General features: G+C 41.2%; 1 protein-coding gene across 3 annotated transcripts in view; it reads right to left on the bottom strand.

Moving 5' to 3' along the window:
• slc4a11 (solute carrier family 4 member 11) overlaps positions 1 to 25,676 on the bottom strand; it is an 85,449-nt gene that overhangs the window by 39,999 nt on the left and 19,774 nt on the right. The window contains exons 2-4 of one of the 3 annotated variants that reach the window (XM_034525581.1): positions 22,131 to 22,181; positions 18,270 to 18,386; positions 5,069 to 5,112 (exon numbers count right to left, since the gene is read on the bottom strand). In XM_034525581.1, the coding sequence (XP_034381472.1) occupies positions 5,069 to 5,112; positions 18,270 to 18,386; positions 22,131 to 22,181 (212 nt within the window). The remainder of the gene's footprint in view (positions 1 to 5,068; positions 5,113 to 18,269; positions 18,387 to 22,130; positions 22,182 to 25,676) is intronic. The other 2 variants (XM_034525583.1, XM_034525582.1) reach the window with 2 other exon arrangements.

Below are 25,676 nucleotides of genomic sequence, written 5' to 3'. Positions count from 1 at the left end.
CATCGTTTCATTTCCGTTTAAGCGGTGTCCCCGATACCAAGGGTATAAATCTACCGATTCAATCAATCAAAGCTCGGACTGTGAGAAGATCGTTCAGATTTCTGGCAGGTCATAAATTCTGGCCTGAATCGTTGAACCAATTGGAAAAGTGAATCTCAGGGGTCTGAGGGCAGGGAATCAGGCGACCAGAATCACCATTGTAATTTAATGACACCAACTTATTTCATGTGAGTGAGTCTAAAATCCACAGGACCACATGGGTACATAAAAAAAACAACATTTATATTACCAAACCACACCACAAGTGTGAAAGTGCCCTGAAGCTTTAACCTTAAAGTACCCACCCCCTCTGAGCTTACTGTCCCTTTTTTTTTTTTTTTTTAAATAGCAGCACACAAAACAGATGCTTCACCCCTCGAAAGCTCATCAAGATTTTACCAGCGGTGTCTGAGAATCCCCTGAGACAGACAAATGGAGGGAGAGAAGAACACAGCTCGATTAAGAGCCCAGACACCCACCGGTCCTCGATTCCATTGATCGGGTGATTGACAGAAATTCTGCAGCTGAGTGGATTCCCTGCTGTTCTTTGTTTTGTTTTTTAAGACGAGCTCTGAGCTGAGTCCATGTCTAGAGTCTTTGGAGCTATTTGCATATTGAGCTCTATAAATACATTTTATTTGTGTGTATGGTTTGTGGATCTGTCAGGTTCGGGTTTGATTTGGAGTCGAGTGTTTCAAAAAGGTGTAAAATGCAAAATGACCTTTAAGATGTATTCGTGGTCAGACGAACAAAGCAAAAGGATTGGTGTTGCGGTCCATACTGTGTGTGCTAAATAGGGCATTGTGGGAAATCATGAATTCTCAGGAAATGTCCTGAATTGTTGGTAAAGAAAGCGAGAAGCACGCAGATGTAGCAGAAACCTAACCGTATTAAAATGTATTTAATATCGACCAGTGCAGGTCATAAATCCACGACAAAATTCTAGGTTGGGAATGTGACCATGTGAGATCTCACATTCGTATTGACGACATGCAGCTCTTGACCGCATTGGCCACCGGTTCAAACCAATGCCCCCCGGGCGCTGCTTTATACTCCCATATCTTCATAGAAATGTATCTGCAAAATGGTCGCTGGATTTAAAGTTTGTTTGATTAATTTAAACAATCTACTTAGAAACTACTGACATACTGTATTAGAGCGGGTTTATATTCTCACTGTACACCATTCAGCCTGAACTGGAAAACTGTAACGAATGTCTATTTTCTTTATCAATTAATCAGACAATTTTTGAATTGAGTCGTCTTCAAATGTTTTGTTTTGTCCAACCAATACTCCAAAACTTTGAAATATTCACCAGCAGTGAGTGTTTAGCTTGTTGTCTTCTTGTAAAAATGCCAATTCAGTTTGAATATCAGAAAAATAGCCCATCAACTAATCCATGGGGTTGATTCACACAGCTGTATATTTCCATAGGACTGCATGAGTATTAATCCTGATGTTAACTGGTTTAGTAATGGATCTCATCAATTCACAGATATTAGAAAACTCAAAACGCTCAGAGAGTCAGAAGCATCTTCTCGGTCGTGAGTCGGAGGCTTTCGAGTCTAATTTGAATGTTTATCCACACATTAGACTTTCCCCCAAAATGGTCTTTTATATTAATAACATTCCAACAGAATAACTCTCTCTCTTTCAAGAAGACTCTGAAAAGACGTCTGCACGCCTTCATCATCAGCCGGCTTGATTATTATAATTCCTCGCTGTCTACTCTTCCCTGAAAAGCCGAGAAATTGAGATGCAGAACACAAGGTTTCAACAAACTCCAATGTAAACCAATCCGCCTCATTATAAGAGGGTCAGACCAGCTAACATAGTACACAGAGTGAGAAAGTCCTTTCAGAAGGGATGGGAGTGGAGGGTGGATGGGTCAAACAACTATTTTACACCTTAACCCAGGAGACCGCTGTTCGTGTCAACATTGACTTATTTTACCGTCTTTTTCGTGACTTACATACTTAATTAAGTGTTGTCCGTTACCAAACAAACGTAGTTATTTTACATCTTTTATTCAAATTAACACATTTTGTAGAGTAAATAATCCTAAAAAAGTAAATAAACCTACATCGGAAGTGCATTTTGAAAAGAAACTATTCAAGATGAAACTGAAATGGCCGTCTCTCCTGGTCAGGGTCTTTTTTTTTTTATAGCCGTCACTTATTCAGTCTCTCTTTTTTTAAAACTCTCGAACCAGAGTTTGAGATTGTTGGAACAGTGGAAAGACTAACGAAGACGGTGCTGTTGAGTTTTATTTGGTTTCAGTTGTGTTTCGATGACCGTTTTCTGTCTGGTGGCCTTTGAGGAGAGCATATTAATTCTATGTTTTGTACGGTTGTGACGACCCCTCCCTCTCCATATTTGTTTTGTGTGTTTAAGCTAGTCGTGTTATTCTTTAAATAAATTTCTATCTATTATTTTTAACTCGTCTGGTCTCCCATCCATGTTGCAGTCTCTGAGCCGGGTTGTAACAACGGTAATGAATTATAATAGTTGTCCAAATCCCTGCTGATTTTATTTATTATGTATTCGCATAGCATTGTACAAGAACATGTGCGCGTCCTTCTGGGATGTTTCCATCACTGTCGATCAGCGCTGGAGGCAATAAATAGCCGTGGCTACTCCCACTGAAGACAAAAGCCTGATGTTATTAGATGTTTGGGGGGGGGAGGTTGTCCAGTGGGAATGTGGCTTTATAGTGGCTTTGGATCCCTTGATACTGTTTGCCTGTTATCCATTATATGAAATGTGGTAATTTTCCACAGAAGAGTGCTGTCGACGTAAAGGCTGATCTTGTGAGTGGTCTCTCCCCTCTGGTTGAACGTCTAACAATCAATACAATCTGCTGCTAGTGTGTTTGTTTGGAATGAAAATCTGCATACAGGTCTGTCCACGAATGAAGAATGAAGCCAATTAAGATAACGAATGGTGAACACACAGAGGACCTCAGGCTAGACATCAAAACTGCAGGACCGTCAAACAGAAAACAACATCACAGATGTTTTTTTAGAGATCAACAAACTCTCCAGCTGGGGAGCAGTTCTTCACATCCGAAAATGTCCTGTATCAGCAAACAACATTCGGACTCCCCGAGTCGGTGAGATTCACATCAGCAAAGCTCAGGTATATTTTAATTGATAGGATTTATCAAGACTAATCCCATCCTGATGCTTTGCCTTAGCAGGTAGCACACTGACACAAGAACCAGCTCCTAACATGGAACAGTGGAGTGGCATGAGAAGATGTTCACACTGACAGGAGAGCCAATCAGTTGTCAAGCACATCTTACAGAAATTGGATTGTTTTTTTACAAACCTCAGCGTGCTATGGAGCTGTGGGCTATTACGGTATGTATGCAGGTTTAAGTGGTAGACTGGGACTCAGATGTGTCAGCAGATACTTATGACTCGGCCGAAAGAGCTCGATAAAAAACATCCCGAGATGTAATGAAGCTTTAAGTTACTGACTACGACGGAGGAAGATCAAAAATGGATAATTAAAAAATAAATACTATTTCTAGTATTCCATTCACTGCTCCCACTTAATCACTTCTACATCCATCACAAATAACGCTTGGCCAGTGGCTCAGGTGGGACACGTTCGTCTTCACAGCTTTCTGTCAGAAACCTCCTGAGGTTCAGGCAGCTAAACCCGCTTAGTTTGGTTCAGGAAAAGATCGCGTTTTGGGTTAAGTTAAGTGCTTCAAAGTCAAAAGAATGAAATAAAATAAATAAAAGAATGGATGAAATATACAAGCGGGACATACATGAGGGAGTGAAAACACGGACTACCCATCCTATCTTAATTCCTATCTGAACAGATATTTTATTTTTTAAACTGCTAAAAACCAAAGTCCAAAGAGTTCAAAGAGCTTATTGGGAGCCTATAAAAAAGCTTAGGGGGCTGCCGACTGGAAAGCACAATCTCCCCAAAGTCTTAAAACGTGTCCGAGGTACACTTAGAAAACCCTGGCTCGAGGTACAAAGAGCTCGGCTCGTGGCGTGGGGGTTCAGAAGGTCCTTTAATGCACTGTTGAGCTTGACCATGTAGGTCTCTGTAAGTGAGCACCATAGTGTAAAAATGAATTCTAAAATGAAGTGGAAGCCAATGCAGAGAGCTTGGAAGAGGTGAGATGTGTGTGACCACGTGTTGGATTGTGTTCAGAGCTCAGCAGCAGCATTTTGGACGGTTGGTAAACGATGTAAGGACGATTTATTAGGACAGATATAAACAGTCGTCCAAATGTGAATATATAAGCATCTTATTAGCATAGGTACACAGGGACTGTGTGTACGTTTTCACTACATCATTTATACATCGTGTCTTTTCCACTCGTTAAATAAACTCCCAATGTAGGTTTAGCTAATAGGTATTAGGTAACAAAACTGTATTAAAAAAATAAAGTCAGCGTGACTTGATGAACAGCAGTCTGCTGGGTGGAAGTCCTGAGTTCCTCTCTCTTTATATGACATCAGTTGCTTTGACTGTAATAATGACAGAGATGGGTTTAAATCAGAGTTATTGGAGCCTGGCGCTAAAGGGCGCCTGTGTGCGTCGGTATCAGACGCCGAGGTGCCCTGTGCTGGTGTTTGACAAGTTTGAGAGTGAGAACCGGTTGACAATAATCATATTAGGAAGGCAGCACCCAGGGCAGAAGTAATTATCCTCTCAACGGGCTGATTCTGCGCCATCAGGACACCAAGTGGAGCGACGACTGCTTCCACTTATAAATGGGCATTTAGGATCAAACAAAGTAAACGCCACGGTTGGAACTAATGTTGTCTCTGGTCTTGTGATTAAAATATTCAACATGTGCGCTTCTTTCTATGATTCATCCAATCCAGTTTTGAGATGTGGAGTTAAAATCTTGTATCTGAAGTCAAATTTCCTCGACAGATCAATTAAGATGGCTGCACCCATTATCAGAGATGTGCCAAGTTGCCGGACTGCCAAAGAAACCACCTTATCTTTTAAATAATAATACATCATACATTCAGTGAATATGGATGCTTACCCGTCTTGATGTGTTCAGCAACACACAACCAGAGTCGTCAGCGTCTGAGGAGAAACGAAACACGAGGTCCAATTAGACGATCAAACTATAATACATCTTCATGTCTGCATTTAATATAATATTACAATGAAAGATTGTATGCACTATACGAATATATCTCTAATATTTGCTGTCAGCAGAAAATACATCATTGAGACAGATTAGATAAATGCACATTGTGCTTCAGAACACGATCGACGTATGTACGTTGCGTTTTCACGTTATAGCTCAAAAATAAAAGCCCTCATTCACACATCTGTGTTGAAATATTCACCATCTGATAAGAATGTAAAACCAAAAAAAATCGATCTGCCTGGTAACCGCCTCTAAAAATGAGTGTACTGCCCTGAAATTTAGGCATTTTATTTCTTTATTAGAGAGTCGACGGTGAAGAGAGAGACAGGAAATGAGGCGAGTCAGAGACGGGGAACGGCATGACTCGCAAGCAAACTAAAACTGGGAATGTTGCGTTCGTGTTCGGCACCTTGAAGCCTTTGTCTCGAGTGCGAGCGTTTGCTTCTGTTGAATGTGAATAGTACAAGCTAAAATGTCCATCTTTGCTCAATGTTCTGTATTTGCATTTTTAAAGCATGTCCATCACTGTAAATCCTGAAATAAAAGATACATACAGCCAGTACAGAGAAAAAGAGCCTTTTTTTTTACTGAAAGTGCGGAGCCGAGGCGAGTGCTCAGATGAAGTACAAAGGTCTGGATTTTCCCGGTGTCGAAAAAAGGGACAAAGGAGGGAAAAGCTTTTATGTTTCGAAAACAATACGGGGACAAACGGAGGGAATGAGCTTTTCAACACGATTCAGTCCCTTAACTAGCAGACTCGGTAGCCCGCTGACTCTCATGAAACGGTCCGCCGCTGCCGTTACATAACCCCGTTATCACTGTTTACTGTGGGGAGGACGTTATTAGGTTACCATGGGCTTTCCTCCTCGGCATCCACGTGATGCTCTATGTCGGCTTCGTCTGGAATTCAATCTGCGCTCGACTCCTCCCTTTCAGCGATGGTAAAGCGTGGTCAAAAAAACCAACCTTTTAACAAGCCAATAAGCCTTAGGAAAGCACTAGGATATCATAATATCAATAATCCAGCCACAAGTGAACATGTTTGAGTGTGAGCGTGAGGGGAAAAGGGGGGCTTTGATTGCCACACTGAATACCTTGCCATCATAAAACCCTGCAGGCAGTGCAGGGAGAAGGGGAGCCTACCTCTATGATGGGGGTGGGGGTGGGGGGGGGGGGGGGGGGGGGGGAAGGAGGCACGTGTCGTGTGCAGTGGATTTGGCTCATCAAAGCCTCACAATCAAAAAGCACACGGCTGGGTTGATCCGTTCCAAGAGGGGAGAGCGAGCTGCGGCTCTAATTGCCGTCAGGCTGCAGCCGTGAGGAGATATTTATATATTCATATCAGATTACCCCAATGATCACCTCCTTCTAATGGCCTCCTGTATGTCTCAATGTACTGTGTGGCTTAAAGTAATCCTGAGGGTTTAAGGATTAGGGAGAGGAAGTGTTAAAATATGACTCCTTGGTTCTTTATTTGATCAGTGATCAGCTCTACAACTGTTGATTATATTCAGTCGGCCATAAGTGTTATGTAATTTAAGACTGGAGTTTTGTATTATTATAGTCATTAAGGGTGGTGACTGAGAATGGCGGAATTACTGTGTGATCGGAAACAATCTCAAGTGTCCTCGGGCCGAAGCTGGGCGGTGGGTTTGAAACGGTATATGCTTTTCAAATATGTGTTATGAAATCTAGAAATAATTTTTTTGGTAGCGGAGACATTCTTTCAACCAAAAGGTTTCGATTTTTTTTTTTTTTTTTCTTCTTTCCCTTTCGTCACACTGAGAATACATTTCCCATCTATCTTTTCACATTTGACGTGCCGTGGTTATTTTATTTTGTCGTCAGTGTAAAACAGCAGAGGTGCAGCGATCCGATCGACCGTATTATTAAGTGGATTTCAGATATCTGCCGGAAGTGAATCCAAACCACGCGAAAAAAAAAAAAAAATTCCTTTTGTTATATGCAAAATGTCTCAGGTTTTACACATTGCTATATGTTAATGAGTTGGAGACATGGAATCCTCGTTATTCATTGGAGGGAAATGTGGAATAACTTGGTGTAGGGCATCATGCAATTGTCTTTGTTCGTAAACGTATCCTCACGACACAAAAAAATACTTATTCAATGTTCAAACTTAGTTTGGTTAAGCCAGAAAGAAATACATAGTTAACTTTAGGAAAAGATTGGTTTTACCTGGATGAACAAACAGCGGTCTCATGGCTGTTTGGACCCATCCTCCGCCCCTATCGCCCGCCCTGTGTGTGCTTATACGGTCTTTATACTTTACGAGATACACGGATAACATACAAAATGTTTTCATACATTGTATATAAACGAATTACAGCGTTTTATTCGTAGGTATAGTTACGAATGCTGGATGAGTCCCGCCTGTCTGTATGGATCTGTGCGTGTCCTTGAATGTTAATTGTAACTCGATTGTACACTTTTAGGTGCATTGTGTGTGTTGATGTAAAGGCGGTGTGCTGCCACGTCACCTGTGTTCTCTTCAATGCCCGAGAGAAACGTCTCCCAAAGGAGACAATAAAGGCTAATATAATCTAATCTATACAAACCAGGATAATACAGAGTTGCCTCAACCCGTGGCACTCTATTTCATTTACTACAGAATTGGTGACTTTAAATGATGTACTCCTCTGGTTTTTGAAATCTGTGCCTTTATTTTATCTTCGCATCCTTCTTCATTTGAAGTGTACCGTGTGCATGAAACAAAACCCCCACACAGTTACCAAGGCCAAGTATTGACCTTGGTCAAAATCTAAATCCTCAAGTTTCCAGTGTGACAGACGGTCGTCCTTCTTCGTGACTTTTCCACTTCAGCATTCAGCCAAATTGATTGAACCGAAATGGAACTGAGCCCGGCGCTGGCAGATACATAATCATGAGATCAATTCTATTTATGGAGAGCTTTTGACAGCTTCATGACAAAGTTCTCTGAAGAGAGAAGAATGGATAAGATCATGTCAAAATGATTTAAAAAATAAATACAAAAACACACAGACGGCAAGCAACAACCTTGTATTACAGTGCCAGCTGACAACATTTCCAGTAAGTACTTAAATTCTAATCTTCACCACTCACTTGCCATCGATCATTTTGTTTTATCTCTGCCTGATGCCACAAACAGTTACCGACTCTTCATCCCAAACATGAGGATGCCGATCTTTCTGCAGATAACGCAGATAATAGAAGAATTAGCCAATTTAATGGATAACAAGACTCTTAGTTTAGCGTTATAACGCAATAACATTTGCTCACGAGCAATGATCACAAACCTCAGTTGCTAGAAATACAACTAGTTCAGGGTCTTCTGAGAACCAGGGATTTCTGTATAGGATTGTGTGCCTATCCATCTGGTAGACGCTGAGCACTTTCTCTGGATAAGTGAATACTTTAAACTGTTGGTGGCGCTGGATTAAGAAATAGTCAATAAGCAAATATTAATCCTGTTCTCAGCTTCTTTGTTTATATTGAGAAAACCAATTATTTGCACATTCATGTAGCTTTTATTTCTTAAAGTGAAGTACACGAGTACAGACTTGCCGGCAAACTTTAAAAGTTTTTCTATTTGTCATTTTTAAGTTATTAAGTTACTATCTCCAGGATAGTACTTGATAAAAATACTCTGGGTGTACCAAATATGGATTGGACATTTTTTAACTGATTCTCTGTCGTTGCATAGCAACACAACTCTCAACTGCTTTAATGTCAAAAAGATGTTGTGGTGAATAATCTTTTAATTTTATTTTCCTCTCTTTTTAGGGGAGGTTTTAGATAAGCTTGTATCAGGTCCTTTCTCCTCTTTTCCCAATCCAGGAACAGCACTCAGGACGAGCCTATTTACTACTGTTATTTAACATGTGCTCCTCCTTTGTTTTTAAAACTGTATCTAAAAGTGTACGTATTACCATCTTTCTTGTACATAATACCACCTTTGTGTACACATTACCACCTTCTGTATAGTGTTTTTTTATATTTTAAATTTGTCTTTCTTATTATAGTGTGTTTTTATTTCCTAAACTGTTGACTGCCTTTCACAATATTTCAAATTTGTCTGAACTGTTGGTCTATGCACAAATGGCAAATAAAAACATTGAACTTGAACCTTTCTACCTCACCTGCAGATGCACTTTATTAACTCTTTCTATGTCTAACCTTTGCAAATAAAACCGTACAGTATGTTGAGAATACATTGCTTTATTTACAGACCTATTGTTTGGGATGAACTCTTTTCCAGCTCATAATGGACTTACTATTGAATTACTGTCAAATAGAGAAGAAGTCACAAGCCACACAGCAATAAAAGTGTAGTTTTAAACCAGTTACGACAATAAGTAAAAAATACCCACAGAAAATGTCTGTTCAGAGCTATTGGCCCATACACTACAAAAGGTATTTCTGCATCTGCTGCTCGTAAATATAATTGAAATGAATTTAATACTTTTAATCTAACATCTAAAATGTATGAAAATATGTACATAAATAACGTAAGTATTGGTTTCTGCTCATGGCCTATGCGCCCACTTAAAAGATGACAACGCACATTTAAGATGTCTTTTTCTAGTTTTTTCTTTTAATAAAAAGTAGTTTGGCCGTCACAGGTCTGGAGAGAGAATCACTTTCTGAATGTCTCTGCCACAAAAACTCAACATTCAGCACATTTTGAGAGCTTTGTCTATTTCTTTGTCTCGTTGGGCCGAGAAACAAAAAGGACCTATAGATATGCACAGTACATTACCGATAGTGGTTCCAAAGCTGATGACACAATTCACATTGTCAGTCTCATCGTATTGAAGCGGTCAGAGACCTCGCCTCATCTTCTGTGCTTCTCGGTTGTTTCTGAGAGACAAATTCATCGCCACTAAAGTCCTCTTTATCTTTCAAATGTGCCTCCGCTCTTCTTATTTCTAAGTCAGTGCTTTTTTTTTTTTTTTTACAAAAAAAAGTCAAACAAAGTTAACTTTATGAGGTGAGACAGATGAGCACACATATATATATATAGAATATATATTTAAAGATGAATCCTTTTGGATGAAAAATGCATTGTGGTGGAGAGAAAAAAATAAATCTGCTGGTGTACTTTGGAGGCTGAGCTCAAATTCCGGACAATATATTTAAAAAAATGCTCTTTAAATAACTAAAATATTGGACACCATAATAAAAAATATGTTTAATAGGTTGCACTTAAATACCCGATATCATAAAAGGTCAAGATTAAATCCTGTCCCTGAAACTGGGCTGGCATGGGACCCGAGTTACAAAAGCATCCGAAACATGACTACATTTTCTCACGAAAGAAGCCACAGTTAGACGCTCGCAGATATATGAATTACTTACAACAGACCGATGTTTTTGAAATTAGATATTAATAGGAGCTGCTGTTATTGGGGTCTGATGTAACCACTCAGCTGTTTGCTTTTCCACACCACTGCTTATTTAGCCAGACAGGATGTGATTAAAAGTGCTGTTCAGAGTCTTACATTGATTTGATGCGGTGGATATATTCCACAGTGGCCCGCTGACGTGGAATAATAATACAAATATGATGATAATTTGTTGTTGGAGGTGGGGGGGTGAGGAGAAGGGGAGGCGGGGGGGTGTCACGTGACTCAGGTTATATCTGTTTGACGACTCCCGGATTCATTTTCTTCATATCTTTACATCCGTGTATCATTTTTGGTCAATTAGATTTTCTATATTGTAGTTTGGACCATGTTGTCTATTGCACGTGAGTCGGTGCAGGAAACGGGATCCCTACTGATTAAACTTTATCCTTTGTTGTTGTTGTTATCTGAGGACAGAGGGTGTTGTGTGCTGTACAGATTGTAAAGGCCCTCGAGGCCCGTTGAGCTATATAGACTTCAATTACCGTCTCGCGGTTGTCTGACATGTCTGTCCAAAATGTCATCACTTCCTCATTTTATCCCATTAGACATTTGCGTGAAATTGAACAGAATTAGCATATAAACTCTTGGCCAAGAATGCGTTTAGAGGTCACAGTGACCTTTGACCACGTAATCAGTTCAACCTTGAGTGCAAGGTTTTCCAGGAAGGAAATGTTTTAACTGCACCAAAGAAACGTAGACATGATATTGTCGTGTGATGGGAGTGAAGAAGAAAACGCAGGAAACCTTCCACAACAGGTGTACAGCTTCTCAGTAGCCGGCGTTATAAAGTGTACATTCCACCACATGATCAAAACACTTTGTTAACTAGAGATGATTTTAATGATATCATTTATATTTTGGGTCTCATAATTTAGTCTCACATCCTGGCTCAGAGGTCTGAACACCTCCCACGTTAACATTCAGGATAATGAGTATTTACAGTATAATCTGTTCCGCCGTGACAGTTTACACTACGCCACTCTAGTGCCTGAACACTCTTATTTTAGACATGACACTCACGGAGCGGGAGAGAGAGAGAGAGAGAGAGAGAGAGAGAGGCGGGTTTCACTTGTTTTCTCCTCTTAACTTGTTCCCAGCTTGCACCGCTGAAGCTCTCTTGTCAGACGCCTTGAGTGTTACTATGTATGGAGAATGAGCCCGAGTGACATGTTACCTGTCACATTCAAAGAGAACGTCTCTCTCTCTCTCTCTCTCTTATTGCCAAAGCACAATAAATAGTAAGACAAAAAATATACAATTCATACGGATAATAATAATAACAATATGACAGAAATAATTACATTGAAAGAAAATACAATTGTTTCTTGGGACACAATAAAAGGTGTGTGTGTTGGTGTGTGTGTGTGTGTTGCTCACTCACTGTCCCTCAGGTTCTGGCATGAGAGGACATAAGGTGCAACAAGGTGGGCTGTGTTTCCTTCTCCTAGGAGGATTCTTAGTTGGGAGGATTCTCCCAGTTCTCTGAAACCTTTGATCTGGGAGTCGAGCCGGTCCAATAAAGTCCGTCTGTATTCTGTATATTTGTCACACTTGAGGAGGAAGTGCATCTCTGTCTCAACCTCACCTGTCGAACAGTGACCACATATTCTGTTTGCTTTTGGTTGCCAAGATTTCTTCTGTCGGCCTTTTTCGATTGCCAATTGGTGGTCACTGAGCCTGTACTTGGTCAGGATCTGTCTCTGCTTCTTACCTCTGACAGAAAAGAGATATTCTGCCAATTCATAATCTCTTTTTAGGGCCAGATAACATTCTAATCTACTTTGACTTTCAGTTTCTTTTTTCCAATGTTCCAAATATGTTTCTTTGCTTTTCTTTATAATTGCGTTTACTGGTATTTGTAAAGCGGTGTTGGTGTAAGACTGGTCCGGGTTCTGCTGTGTTAGTCTTAGCACCAACTGAGTCAGGAGACTCTTTTCCGGGTTCAGCTCTTGGCTCTGGAGGGCTTTAAAATGGAGGGCGTCTTGTGAACTTGTTTGAAGGTGATTCCAAAAATTGAGTGCTCGTTTGTTAATGTTTATTATACGGGGATATCTGCCTAATTCTGCCCTACATGCATTTGTTGGTGTTTTTCTTTGAACGTTGAGGATCGTTCTGCAGAATTCTGCATGTAGGGCTTCTGTGGGGTGTTTGTCCCATCTAGTGTAGCTATTGTGACTGAGTGGATCCCAAACTTCAATACCATACAGCACAATGGGCTTGATCACATTATCAAAAATCTTACACCAGATTTTGATTGGAATTTGGATATTATAACATTTTCTTTTAATTGCATAGAGGGCTCTTCTGGCCTTTTCTTTTATTGCATTCACTGCCAGGCTGAAACTCCCTGAGGCTGTAATAGTCAGACCCAGATAGGTGTAACTCATGGTGTGTTCTATGGTGGTACTTCCTAGAGTAAAATGATGTTTGTTTTCCTGACATCTGGGCCTTTTTTGGAAGATCATGATGTTTGTCTTCTTTGGATTTACTGCTAGGGCCCAGTTCTGACAGTAGTCCTCCAGGAGGTTTAGCTGTTGTTGGAGTCCCTGCTCTGTGGGAGACAACAGAACCAGGTCGTCTGCATAGAACAGAGACTTCACCTCTCTGTCTAGGAGACAAAGGCCTGGGGCTGCACTCTGGTCCAGCTGCACTGCTAGTTCGTTTATATAGATGTTGAAAAGCGTCGGACTCAGATTGCAGCCTTGACGGACGCCTCTTCTCTGGGCAAAGAAGTCAGTGCGTCTTTCTCCTATTTTTACAGCACATTTATTGTTTAAATACATAGATTTTATAAAGTCATAGACTTTTCCTCCAATGCCAGATTGAAGAAGTCTGTAACATAGTCCTTTATGCCAAATTGAATCAAATGCTTTCTTAAAATCAATGAAACAAGCAAATATCTTTCCATTCGTCTGGTGCACATGTTTGGATGAGCGTGTGAAGGGTATAAACATGATCGGTGGTGCGGTGTTTTGGAAGAAAGACACTTTGAGTTTTACTAAGGATGTTGTGTTGGTCCAGATAATCTAAGATTCTGTTATTTATAATGCTGCAAAATAACTTCCCCAGGCAACTGCTAATGCAGATGCCTGGGGAAGTTATTGGGGTCTAATTTATCTCCACATTAATAAATTGGAGAAATAAGCCCCTGACACCAGATGTCTGGAAAGCAGCCTGAACCCAGGACGATGTTAAACAACTTGAGCACGACACCTTGCATTGCAGTAGTGATGTTTTTAAGCATTTCATTTTCGATGTTGTCTGGACCACAAGCTTTTTTAGTTTTGATACATTTTATTTTTCCCATCTATTCTTCCAACGTGATTTGGAAGTCAAGAGGGTTCTGATGTTTGCAGTTTTTTTCTAATAGTTTTGTGGTTTGAATTTAGTTCATTTGGTGGAATGTCTTTATAAAGATTCTCAAAATGTGATTTCCACATGTCACCATCTTGAATGGGTAATGGCTGTGGCTTTGTTGTGCTCAATGTATTTAACATATCCCAGAATTGGTTTTGATGTATGGAGCTTTCAATTTTCTCCAATCTTTCATTTGTATAATTTTGTTTTTTGTTCCTAATTGTGTATTTATATCTTTTGAGAGTTTCGCTAAAGCTAATTCGTAAGTTGTGAATTTTTGGTTGCCGATGTTTTAAATTTGATATTTTTCGCAGATCTTTTCTGATACTTTTACATTCATTGTCAAACCATTTTTCATTATTTTGTTTCTTCTTGTACTGTCTCTTAATTTTGACAAGGTTGGCTTTAATAGCTGCCTCGTGAAACAGTGTGTTGACGTCAGCAGTGGCCATGTTAACGCCACCCTTCGTCGTGTCGTACCGATTTCCCCTGAATTCCAACATTTTACTGAATAGATCAGGGGAATTTAACGCCATGAAGAATTTGTCCTCACTGTCCTGAGTCCATCTGTATGTTGGGTTAAGTTGGTACAGCTTACTGGACTCCTTTTTGGGGGGGTTGAGTTGATTCAATGTTTTAAAATAGACATTTATTTAGTTGTGGTCTGAAAGTGGGGATTGCTGCCTGACAGTGAACGCATTGATAGTGGAGGGGTCCATCTCAGTGAGAGCATAGTCGACTACACTACAGCCAAGAGCTGAGGAGTATGTGAACCTCCCTAAAGAGTCCCCTCTGAACCTTCCATTAACTATGTACAGGCCTAAGGCCCGACAGAGGTGCACTACCTCCCTGCCATTCTGATTTATTTGATAGTCGAGGTTGTTCCGGTTGATGATGGTTGGTGTGATGTAAAGAGGGGCTTGACCAAATACATGGTTGTTGCCCTGTGGGTTCAGGAAGTCAGGCTCTCTATAAAGGGCACCATGACTTTGTGATATCCTGAAGGACAGTGAGTGAGCGCATCATTCTGACACCATGTTTCTGTTAACACAAGAATATCAACATGTTCAATAGATTTGAGGAATTCAGTGTTCGTACTCTTCAGCCCAAAGGTTGAGGAGTAGAGGCCCTGAATGTTCCAGCAGCTTATTTGGAAAGAACGCATTTAAATTGATCAAAAGAAGATAAAACAAAACAAAACAAAAAAACATGAACCTATTTGGTGAGACAATTGTGAAGATTATCCTTCCATAAATAAAGAGTATTACATTTAATTTCTATAAAGTCTAATCAAATCAAGCGGGTGTAGCTACAGTGGAATAGTAATAATAATAAAATGTCATCAAAAATTATCATCTAATTTTCTATCTATATATTGTATGTACTTATCATTTCAATAGGAGGCGATCACACAGGATGTGCAGCATCTCTCTGATGTCTCCCAGCTCTGAAGGAGCAGAGTGAGGGGCTGTGGCAACAGGCCTGGGACCAGCTGCAGCATAACTCTGTTGCTGATGCTGTGGAGGGGGTCTGGGGCCAGGGGTTGCTCCGTAGCTGTCCTGCTGATGCTGTGGAGGGTGTCTGGGCCCAGGGCCTGTGGTGAGAGTCCTCTCCTGCCTGTCCTTCACAGTGGTGGAGTGATGGTTGTGTGGGACTGCACAGGGGGGTGCTGAGCAGTAAAGGTCCTGGCTGAGCGGCTGTGTCTTCTTTCTGGTTGAGGGCTGAACCTGGGTTGGTGGTGGGTAGGAGGTCTGGGCCAGTCTCTAAAGTTTCTAGTAGAGGAGGGGATAGAAGGGCTGTGTCCCAGGGCCGTGTCTTTCAGGGTCTTTGCAAAGATTCCCACCGCTTCTCTGTGTAGATGGAGTCCATCATAGAGGTCCCAGGTGCCGATGGTCGGGTGGTGGGCAAGGTGCACATTTGGAAGGGCAGCACATCCTCTTCTGATCTCCGTATTGATGTCGTGGATGACATGTGGCGGCGTGTCTGTTCTGGGCAGCAGGGTGGAGATGACGATGCAAGTGTTGGGGAACTCCTCACTGGTCTGTTCCGCCATCTTCCTTACTGCCTCAGCAGTGTCTTTATGGAGAGTGTGCAGGTCATCTGTGCCTGTGTGGATCACCAGGCATTGAGGGTTGTTAAGGGTCTCCCTTTTCAGCAGCTTCATGGCCTGTCTTGTGGTGCTGCAACGTTTAAAGAGCACTCTCTGACCAGGAAAAAGCCGCTTTGTGTCACGGTATTTTCCATTTGAGTCGGTCAGCAGGACTACCTCTGGGGCTTGCTCCTCAGGCTGGGTGGAGGGAAGCTGAGCTGGACAGAGTTGGCTGCTGGCTGCTGACTCTGTGGATGAATCTGGAGGTGCCAGAGTGTTGCTGAGCTGGGTGTTGGTTGGCTGGGTACAGGGCAGGGAGGATGGGGCAGGGACAAAACAGGGGCTCGGGACACAGGCCGACATAGTCTGTGTCTCTGTACTTGTCACTCTGGGGGCTGCTGAGAGTTGGTCTTTTACCTGTTGGAGTTTCCAGGTGAAACTCTTTTCTCTCTTTTCAGCATCCTCCTTTACCTTGGCCAGCTGGGTACGTAGAGCACTGTTCTCCTGTTTCAGCTCCTTTAGACTCCCTCTTAGGTCTGATGCCATGGTCTGGTTGTCCCTTTTAAGTTGCTGGAGCTCCTCTTTAAGCTGTTGCAGAGTGTTCTCTGAGGAGTCACTTAGTCTGGCCTGGGTGAGCTCTTTGAATTCAGTAAATTCCAGCTCCAGCAGGGCCAGATTCTCCTTCAGCCTATTGGAGTAGTTGGTAGGTGTGGGAGGGGCAGACATGGTAAAGGTGTTGCATATCTCTGCTGGTCTCTCATCATCCTCATTGTCAGAGGGGGTGCTGATCTTCTTGGTGTCTACCTCAGCTCTCAGCAGGGGAAATGTCTCTTCAAAGGACTCCAGGTCGGATACATTTCCTTGGACCACAACCTTTCCTTTGGTGTAGTAGGTGATGGTGAGCAGAGGGTTGTCCTTGTCAAGGTGCTCATCTTTACAGACCTTTAATCTGCCCCCTGAACCAATGCCCTCACTGGATACATATAGATAATGTTTGCACAGAATCTCCTTCCAGATGTAATGGATTCGGTGAAGAAAATAAGGTTGTTCTTCTTTCTTTTGCTCAGTTGATTGGAGCTCGGTTTCCATGGTAACCACTCTTTTACTTCAAGAGGAGCAATGCTACTATGTTAGCTGTTTTAGCTTTTCTAGCCCGCCAATAAAATTTAAAATTTAAAAAAATAAAATACATTGGGTTTTCCAGGGATATTATCAGAAATGATCTTCTATAGTGTTTTCACAACATGTGAGTTACTGTCCTTCTTCTGTTAGCTTCTTTCTTAAGCAGTTTATCCTTTTGGAATGGCAGTTAGCAGTGGTAGTTAGCAGCTAACTGCGTTAAAATCAGAATATCTATCGGGAAATGTGCCTTCCTTTTCAAGCCTTCCCTATCAGTGGGGTCACCTCACCTTTAGGAAGCCTCTCTCAAGATTTGTGAAAGCAATTCTTCATGTTGTCTCATTTTTTAGGTTCTCTCTCTCTCTCTCTCTCTCTCTCTCTCTCTCTCTCTCTCTCTCTCTCTCTCTCTCTCTCTCTCTCTCTCTCTCTCTCTCTCTCTCTCTCTCTCTCTCTCTCTCTCTCTCTCTCTCTCTCTCTCTCTCTCTCTCTCTCCTTTGTTGCCACGGCAACGGTCACCTGTTGACTCATGGGTTTTTTTTTTTTGGTGGTGGGGTCAAAAATCATCTGCACCTGCAGCTAAGGGGAGCTGTCTGTCAAGTCAGCACCTGCCATCAGGCTCTGGATGGACTCCATCAGGCCTCCGTGGAAATTAGTTCAAAGTGGTTCTGAGGGGTTTTTTTCTTCTTCTTTTTTGCTGCCTTCTTGAGTGACGCCTCAGGAGATCTGCCATGACTGCATACATGCACGGCCTCATGGCATGATATGATAACATCTCCAAAAAAGGAGTAAAACAGTTGATTCTGATGGCACGGTTGGACAGCAGCGGAGGTTATTAACTGGCATATTCAGACGGGCAGCTTGTCAATTCATAACCTTTCGTTTTTATTTATTTTGTACACCTGAGCGAGCCGATTGTGATGGTCCCACTTAAAATCAGATCAGGTCAACGTTTGCAGTGAGAAGATATTTTACATGAGGGCTTTCTGCATCGAGAGCCAAAGTAAAAACGAGAACTTCTGTTTCTGAAGTAAGAAAACCTCCTTCAGAATCCCTTTGACATCTCTAAGCCTCTGTGTTGGGATAAAGACGTTGTGTTTGTTCTCTCTCTACTGACCTGGCCCAGGGCTGATCTGGTTGTCATAGAGGTGGATGTCATCTCCGCAGGCGATCGGCGAGTCTTGTCCCTCCTCTCGGCCCTCGCTGCCCTCCTCCTGCTCCACCTCCCGCTGCTCTGGGGACACAACAGCACAGGGTCACCTCCTGAAACCTCAGCGGGAACCAGGCCGGGCAGCAAGCCCGCTTTCATTCTTGTTATTATCATCTTCAGCCAAAGCAGCTGGCAAGCCCGGGAATTACTGCATAATATTTCACCAGACAGCTCAACAATGAATACTTTCTTCAAATGAATAAATAACAACAAATACCAAAACATAGCATGCTATATTAAGTACAAAAATTAAGTATTATTAGTATGTAAAAACGTTCAATAACATAAGAAATAAAAAATGTGTGTCAGATTTGTGCTTAACATGAGCTTCAGACAGCGACAAAATATTATTACTGTAGAAGAAATTATGCCTTTCTGTGACAGCTTATCTGATAGTCAATGAACCGTCCTGACACTTTAATAGGCATCAGGTGCTTAAAAAAAAGAAAGAAAATTCTCTGAATTAGATGCAAATATTGTTTTAGTGTCACCTGAAGCGTGTCACCGGGAGGCTCACGTGTCAAATATGCTCTCAGATTTGAAAACAAGGTTTTAACATGCAGGATGTGGTTCAAAACAGGCTTTTAATTGTTTTTTTTATATATATCTAGGAGTGTAACTAACACTCGTTTTCATTATGAACTAATCTTCTAATTATTTTCTCCATTAAATCATTAATCAATTGGTCTTTTAAAGTGTGATCAAATAGATACATAAATCACAAGGTACCAGAGCCGATCTTAAAATGTCTCGTTTGTCAGTTTACTATCATAGAAGACTAAGAAAAGCAGGAAATCTTCTTCACAAATGAGATTTAGGGGGTTTAATAGATCCAGCTCTATTATATTTGAATAAGAGTCAGATATGACTGATATCGAAATGTGATCAAATGTTAATTATTTCAGGGAGGAACATGTTTAAAAGGTTTAACCAAAGATGTAGCTTGTTCTGTAATAATGTGGAATTATGTATGTGAAGGCGACAATTTTGTGCATATTTATTTTGTGTATATTGATTTTTAAAAATACAACCGCCATATAGGTAAATGTATTCAGTTTGTCTTTGTTGATCAATCAACCTGTTCCTATTGATTTACCTGGGAGAGATTTAATAATTATTATTATTACAATGCAGAAGTCACTTATAGGCAGGCCGCAGTCCCCGTTGTATCTGGACCTAAAACTGATGGATTATTGCGAAATATTAACAATTTTGACGGAGCGTTTCTATTTTAACCGGCGCAGCTTTTCCAGCCTTTACGGCACACCGGTTATCTCATGTGACGCTACTCAGCCAATCAATCTGTGCATTTAGATAAGCGCGCGCACACACACACACACACACACACACACACACACACACACACACACACACACACACACACACACACACACACACACACACACACACACACACACACACACACACACACACACACACACACACACACACACACACACACACACACACACACACACACACACACAGGGGGGGGGGAGGAAGAGACAAGACGATATCGTCTGAGAGAAGTCATTTCATGTGGCACCACCACGAGACAGAGCACAAATTCTTTTGAGCAAACGTACCCACTCAAATCCACAAGCATTTGATCATAAGGCACTGAATCATTTTAAGATGTTCCAGACCTTTGCTCGAGGAAATGTCCTCCAACTGCTCTCTGTGAGTTTTAATTGCTTTAACGCATAACTAGGTGTAAGCAGAGGACAACAAATAGCACCGATTGTAAAAAGAAAAGCTGTTGGTCGTCGGTTGTTTTGATACCAAGACAAATCTTCCATGATTCAGCAGGTAGACGGTTTATATGGTAGGAAGCATCACAGCACTCAGCCTGGAGCCTATTTGTATGAGTCATCCCGGGTTTTTTTCTTCTATTTTCTCTCTTCTCTTCCCGACACAACAGCCTCTCAAATCCAACCCTACATTAACTCGTGGGCTCCCAAATATCATCCAGGCGATCGGGGGCTTGATGCGACGAGAACAATGCTCGTGCTCTTTATCTGCTGACCTTATCCGTGAGGAGGGCCCAGAATTTCAGTTCATCCAGTTGGTCTTGCATCGGGATCATCCCCTCAGCACTTGACATTATTTGAACCTCGCTGTGTCTCAAGACTCCCCGGCTGGGCTCTGACTTTCAAAATCACCTTGAGAGAGAACAGCGGCTGCAGAGCAGGAGGAGCAAATCCCAACCTCAATTTCAGAGCAACATTTTCTTGAATATGTATCACTTGTTTTGTAATTATTTTATTGGCTTTTTACGCTATCCATTTTTATTTAATTATTTTGAATCTAACTCACATTTTCAGATTTAGGGTTGATTTAATTTTAAAAAAAAATCTCAATCTGGATCGTGATTCGTGAGACGAAGGATGTTTGATATGAAGACACTGAACGATTGGAACCACGTGCGGCGGCAGCCTTTGACATGTGACGTACAGACAGACTACAGAGGTACAAACAGCCGCAGCGCGGTCGCATCATTAAAGATGCGACACACTTTTGTGCTGAGAATTGCACAACGCAGGTCGTCTGAGGCTGCAACAAACAATCGTTCACGTGGATCGATTCACCTGTCAATTATTGTTTTGATTCATTTGCCTTTCAAATGCCAAAGGCCAAGGGGACGACATCAAATGTCTCATTTCATCCAAACATTTAATCAGTTAGTCAATTAACACAAAAAGTTTGCTAGCACACACTGAATGAGCACATTGATAGTTGATATGACTAGTGAATAGTGGAGACAACTATTCACACCCATAATGACACAGAAGGCAGCGGTACAACAGGATCACTTCTGCAGTGCGAGACATAAAACAATCACTTTCATCATCTTTTTCCATGTCGCCCTGCTCTCAGCCTCTGATCGCCGACTGCATTCATCCTATGCAAGCATACTCTGTCCTGACTGCTTGTGCTGCACATACTAATTGGCTGCCTCTCCTTGGCTTGAAGGTAATGAAAATGCCGTTATCATAACAGCCGGAGCAAAGTTTATTATTTATATCCAAATGCAGTGGAGTGTGAGAGCTGGGAGAGTTTTCGGTGTCTGCGCAGCAGCTCTAATCTGTTAATCTCATCTTTCACTACATCATTGGCAATATGCAAATAATAATAATAATACCCCCCCAAAAAATCCCACTCGCCATCATTAAAAGCTCTCACTTGTCTATTCACATTGCGTCTCCTCCTATAAGGTGTAGGTGTCTTTTTTGTATCGTCTCCAAGTGAGGATACAGAATAGGTTGCATAATCCAGTTGAAATTCATAAACGTTTTTTTATTTTTTATTTTAACACTCACGTATGCCATGAAAGAGAGTCAATAAAACAATTCGACATTTAAGGTGTGTTGACTGATTCACGACGCCATTAGATAGATGTTTGGCTGCCGGCATATTACATATCTCTCCATGATGAAACTATATAAGTCAGTAGAACATTTCATCATGTGGTCAGTCACTAATATTTAAACAGATAGCACTAAACCCCCAAATACATTGCATGTATTCCTTGTTATTGCTGGCTTTGCTTTCCATTGTGAACAACTTGCTGATTTTTATATAATAATAATAACTTTATTTATTGATAACAGATACTGCCATGTAACAACAGTAAGCTCAACAGTGAGGCTAAACTAGAACAATAGATGAAACAATAAAACCAACATTAAAAATGTAATTAGGTAATAATAACAATAACAAAATAAAGTGGTAAAAAGAGGATATGTTCTGGTGGTGGCTCAGACTCACCCATTTCTTGAAAGAAGTACCCATTCTTGGACATCCCAGAGGGAGGTGCCTCTACAGGAGAGAGAGAGCACAACAGAGAACCACTGAGGTGAAACTGGTCCCGGCAACGGGCTCTGCAGGGAGCAATTTTTATTTCGAGATGAGCTATTTTTATTACACTGTAATTGTTGGTGTGAGAGATAGTTAAAAGATACAAATGTGAGCCATTATCCGACTTGTGTTACTCATTTAGTGCTAATGTTTAAGAGGGAAAGACTGGTGCATTTAAAATGTAAGAATATCGTGGATCCACTTCACAAACGTACTAATTATTCCTTCATCCACTCACTTACACATCAAGTATCTGCCTCCTAACGGCCACGAGGAAGAGATGGCTGTGGACTAATGACACGCTGAAAACTGCAACACTGCGAAAGTGTTTTCATGTTTATGACGTTTTGAGGTTGTTAAAGTACTTTATGGTACTCCTAATTAATTTGAATTGTTTTTACAAACCTCTCTCCTCCAAGATGACATTCCCATTCAACTCAACTCAATGTCTTCCGGACTGAATAGATACAGGTTTCACTACTTTGTTAAGTCCAGTAAAAAAAAAAGAAAAGAAAGCCAAACGAATTAACATCATGGTTTGGCTTAAAATGACAAAAGAATTGGAACGAAGCAACAAAAAAAAAGGAAATGGTAACAACATGACTTGGTTGGGTTTATGCAACAAAAGTTCTTTGTTCACACGGAAAAAAAAGAAACCGCAGTGAAAACCTTGTGTTGAAAACGATTGGTTGTATGGAAACGTGAGTAGACGGAGCTGCTTTGTAACGTCAGTATTCTTCTCTGGCCTCCAACAGATAAGTTATGATTTCTGCTGCAACGTGAGCTTCTTTTCACTTGCATGTAAACCTCTGTTGTTCTTGGGCGTCCCTGAAGCTACTGATGCTGTGCAGCCTCTCATATCGAGTTCTACAGCCGACACCGTCGATGTTCAGTATCCTAAACCCGAAAGTCAAGATGAAATGTCTACTATTTAACAATATATGAAAAATATAAAAAGGTATTTTTTGATGAAAGTTAAACCATCTTTTCTTCCTGTAAAACAAAACATGGCGTATGCTTACGTGAGCTAGTACCAACCAATACTATCGTAACATCCATCCATCAATCAGCAACCTTTTGCCACGCAAAGCTCCGTATTGCGCAACTTTTTAGCGGTCAATTAAATGCGGAGGATTCGATTTAAATCACTCTGTTTCCCTCGGGAATATGTCACAGTACAGAAGATAAAGACGCTCTAACATCGCGTTCATTGAGACGTTTGAAAAACAAATGAGGCGGTATTGCCTCATTGAAATTGCACGGATGCGTCGGAAATATTTTTTTACCCAGTAATCTGTTGTATGAAGTGCTGGTGATGAAGCATTTTAGATGCATTTTATATTTGAAATCCCTTACAATAAGAACCGAAACAAAAATCCCTTTAAATTAATTGACAATTTGAAAATTGTTGCTGATGAATCCTTTCAGCTGAATGAGGTCCAAACCTTTTCCTTTGGGCCACATTGTTTTCCAGTTAATCTAAAGACAGTGTGTGTGTGTGTGTGTGTGTGTGTGTGTGTGTGTGTGTGTGTATTGCTCAACCTGTTGCCCTGATGAGATTTGTGGACATAAAAGAAAATGAGCTGTTCCACAGTAAATACCATTTAGATCGTGAGTGGATCGTTAGATCCCGCCTCCTAATGAGGCCTCATTTTGCTCAGAGTGAGCACAAAGTGGGCAACCATGTAGTTTAACCACAAGGCCAAAAGAAGAATTCCTGTTAAATGGATGAGAAGCGTTACCAGAAAAATGTGAGGGCTTCATTTCTAACATGTTCATTAGGTAGAACATGGTTTAACAGGCAATGCTTATGTTCAGCAACACACACTCTTTTCATCGGCAAAGGTCTTGACTTTGCTCACACGTTCAGTGATAATACACATGCGAGTTTTGCTTCCAGGCGAGCAATCGTTTTGCAATGGTAGGGTACCGCATTTTATAAAAACGGTGTATATCTCATTTTGGAACGAAACTTAATCTGGTGAAGAGCTCCACTACAAATACACTGAGGGGGAATTTAGAGTACAACATTTCAGAGTGTTTGTCACGCGTCCCTGTGGATGTGTGCTGCATGCGGATGGCACAGAAAGACGAGGCAGATATGGGGAGGGGACACTTTGAAGGTTATTGAGACAGTGTGGGCTCATGCTGAAGGGAGGGGAGCGGAGTGTGGGGGTGGTGGAGGGGGAGAGGTGGTGTTACCAGACTCCTCAGTCAGGCTCCTCTTGAGCATTATCCCAATATGTTTACATATTCATCCTATATCCAGAGATCAACTGCATGTCTCATGTCTTTTCCTGCTAAAATCACAGACGTCCAACACAAAAGGCGCGCACACACACGCGCACACACACACACACACACACACACACACACACACACACACACACACACACACACACACACACACACACACACACACACACACACACACACACGGTAGTTTGTTAAATAATCACAAAATGCAATCTGTTGGTTTCGTGTCCCTCAGATCGACTTTTTCTTCGAGACAATATTACGTTAATAATAAAAGTTAGGTTTAGACAAAGCACCATGGTTGGGTAATTACAGATCTTAGGTTTTGGCAACACAACCACCAGAAGTTAGGTTTAGGGGACAAAACCACTACAATGAAAGTACAACATGGTGTTGAACACCGGTCTTCTGGTTAAAAGTCCTGTTTGTTGGACCCCTCCACCAAAAGTCCTCTTTTAGGATATTATAAAGTACGTCACTTGCTCTGACTGTTGCTTAGTCACGTGGATGCATTTCATTTGTGTGTCCACCGTTAAGAAGGCTTCTAAATGAGTTTCCATTGGCATTATTTTCGTCCCGAGTGAAACAATTTGGTCCATGTAACCAATTCATTGCATTTAGTGAGTATTTCACCACCTGCCATGATACTGGTCTGTAGAAGCACACACACAATCACTGTCAAGTGACTACGTTTCCATAGCACTAAGGAAGCAGCTCGCAGGCGTTATTCAATGGTGAGAACACAGCCTCCCTCTTTCGATCCAACATTCTGTAAAACATAAATCCCAAAACCTGTTAATATCCAAGGCTTTCATCATGTTCAAAGGTGTGTTTCTCGTTACGACCACAAATATGGGATTTTCTTCTGGGCATGCATCTCTGCAAACTGTTGGTTTGTGTAAAACTGTAAACATGCAAGAGGCTGCAGCGTGTTGTAAACTGCAGTAAAACCCTCACAGAGACGCATATCCTAAATGTGCTGAATGCATGTCCTAAAACCTGATTAATATCGGCAAATCACAGGTTTTAATGGGAAAAACGCTCCATTCTGAATTAAGTCTCATTTGGGAATGTACAGTGCATCCGGAAAGTATTCACAGCACTTCACTTTTTCCACATTTTGTTATGTTACAGCCTTATTCCAAAATGGATTAAATTAATTATTTTCCTCAACATTCTACACACAACAACCCATAATGA

Source organism: Cyclopterus lumpus, chromosome 22 (assembly GCF_009769545.1).
Source record: "Cyclopterus lumpus isolate fCycLum1 chromosome 22, fCycLum1.pri, whole genome shotgun sequence".
NCBI classification, from domain to species: domain Eukaryota; kingdom Metazoa; phylum Chordata; class Actinopteri; order Perciformes; family Cyclopteridae; genus Cyclopterus; species Cyclopterus lumpus.
Note: the sequence above shows the minus strand (reverse complement) of the source record. Positions and strands in the feature narration are given on the sequence as shown.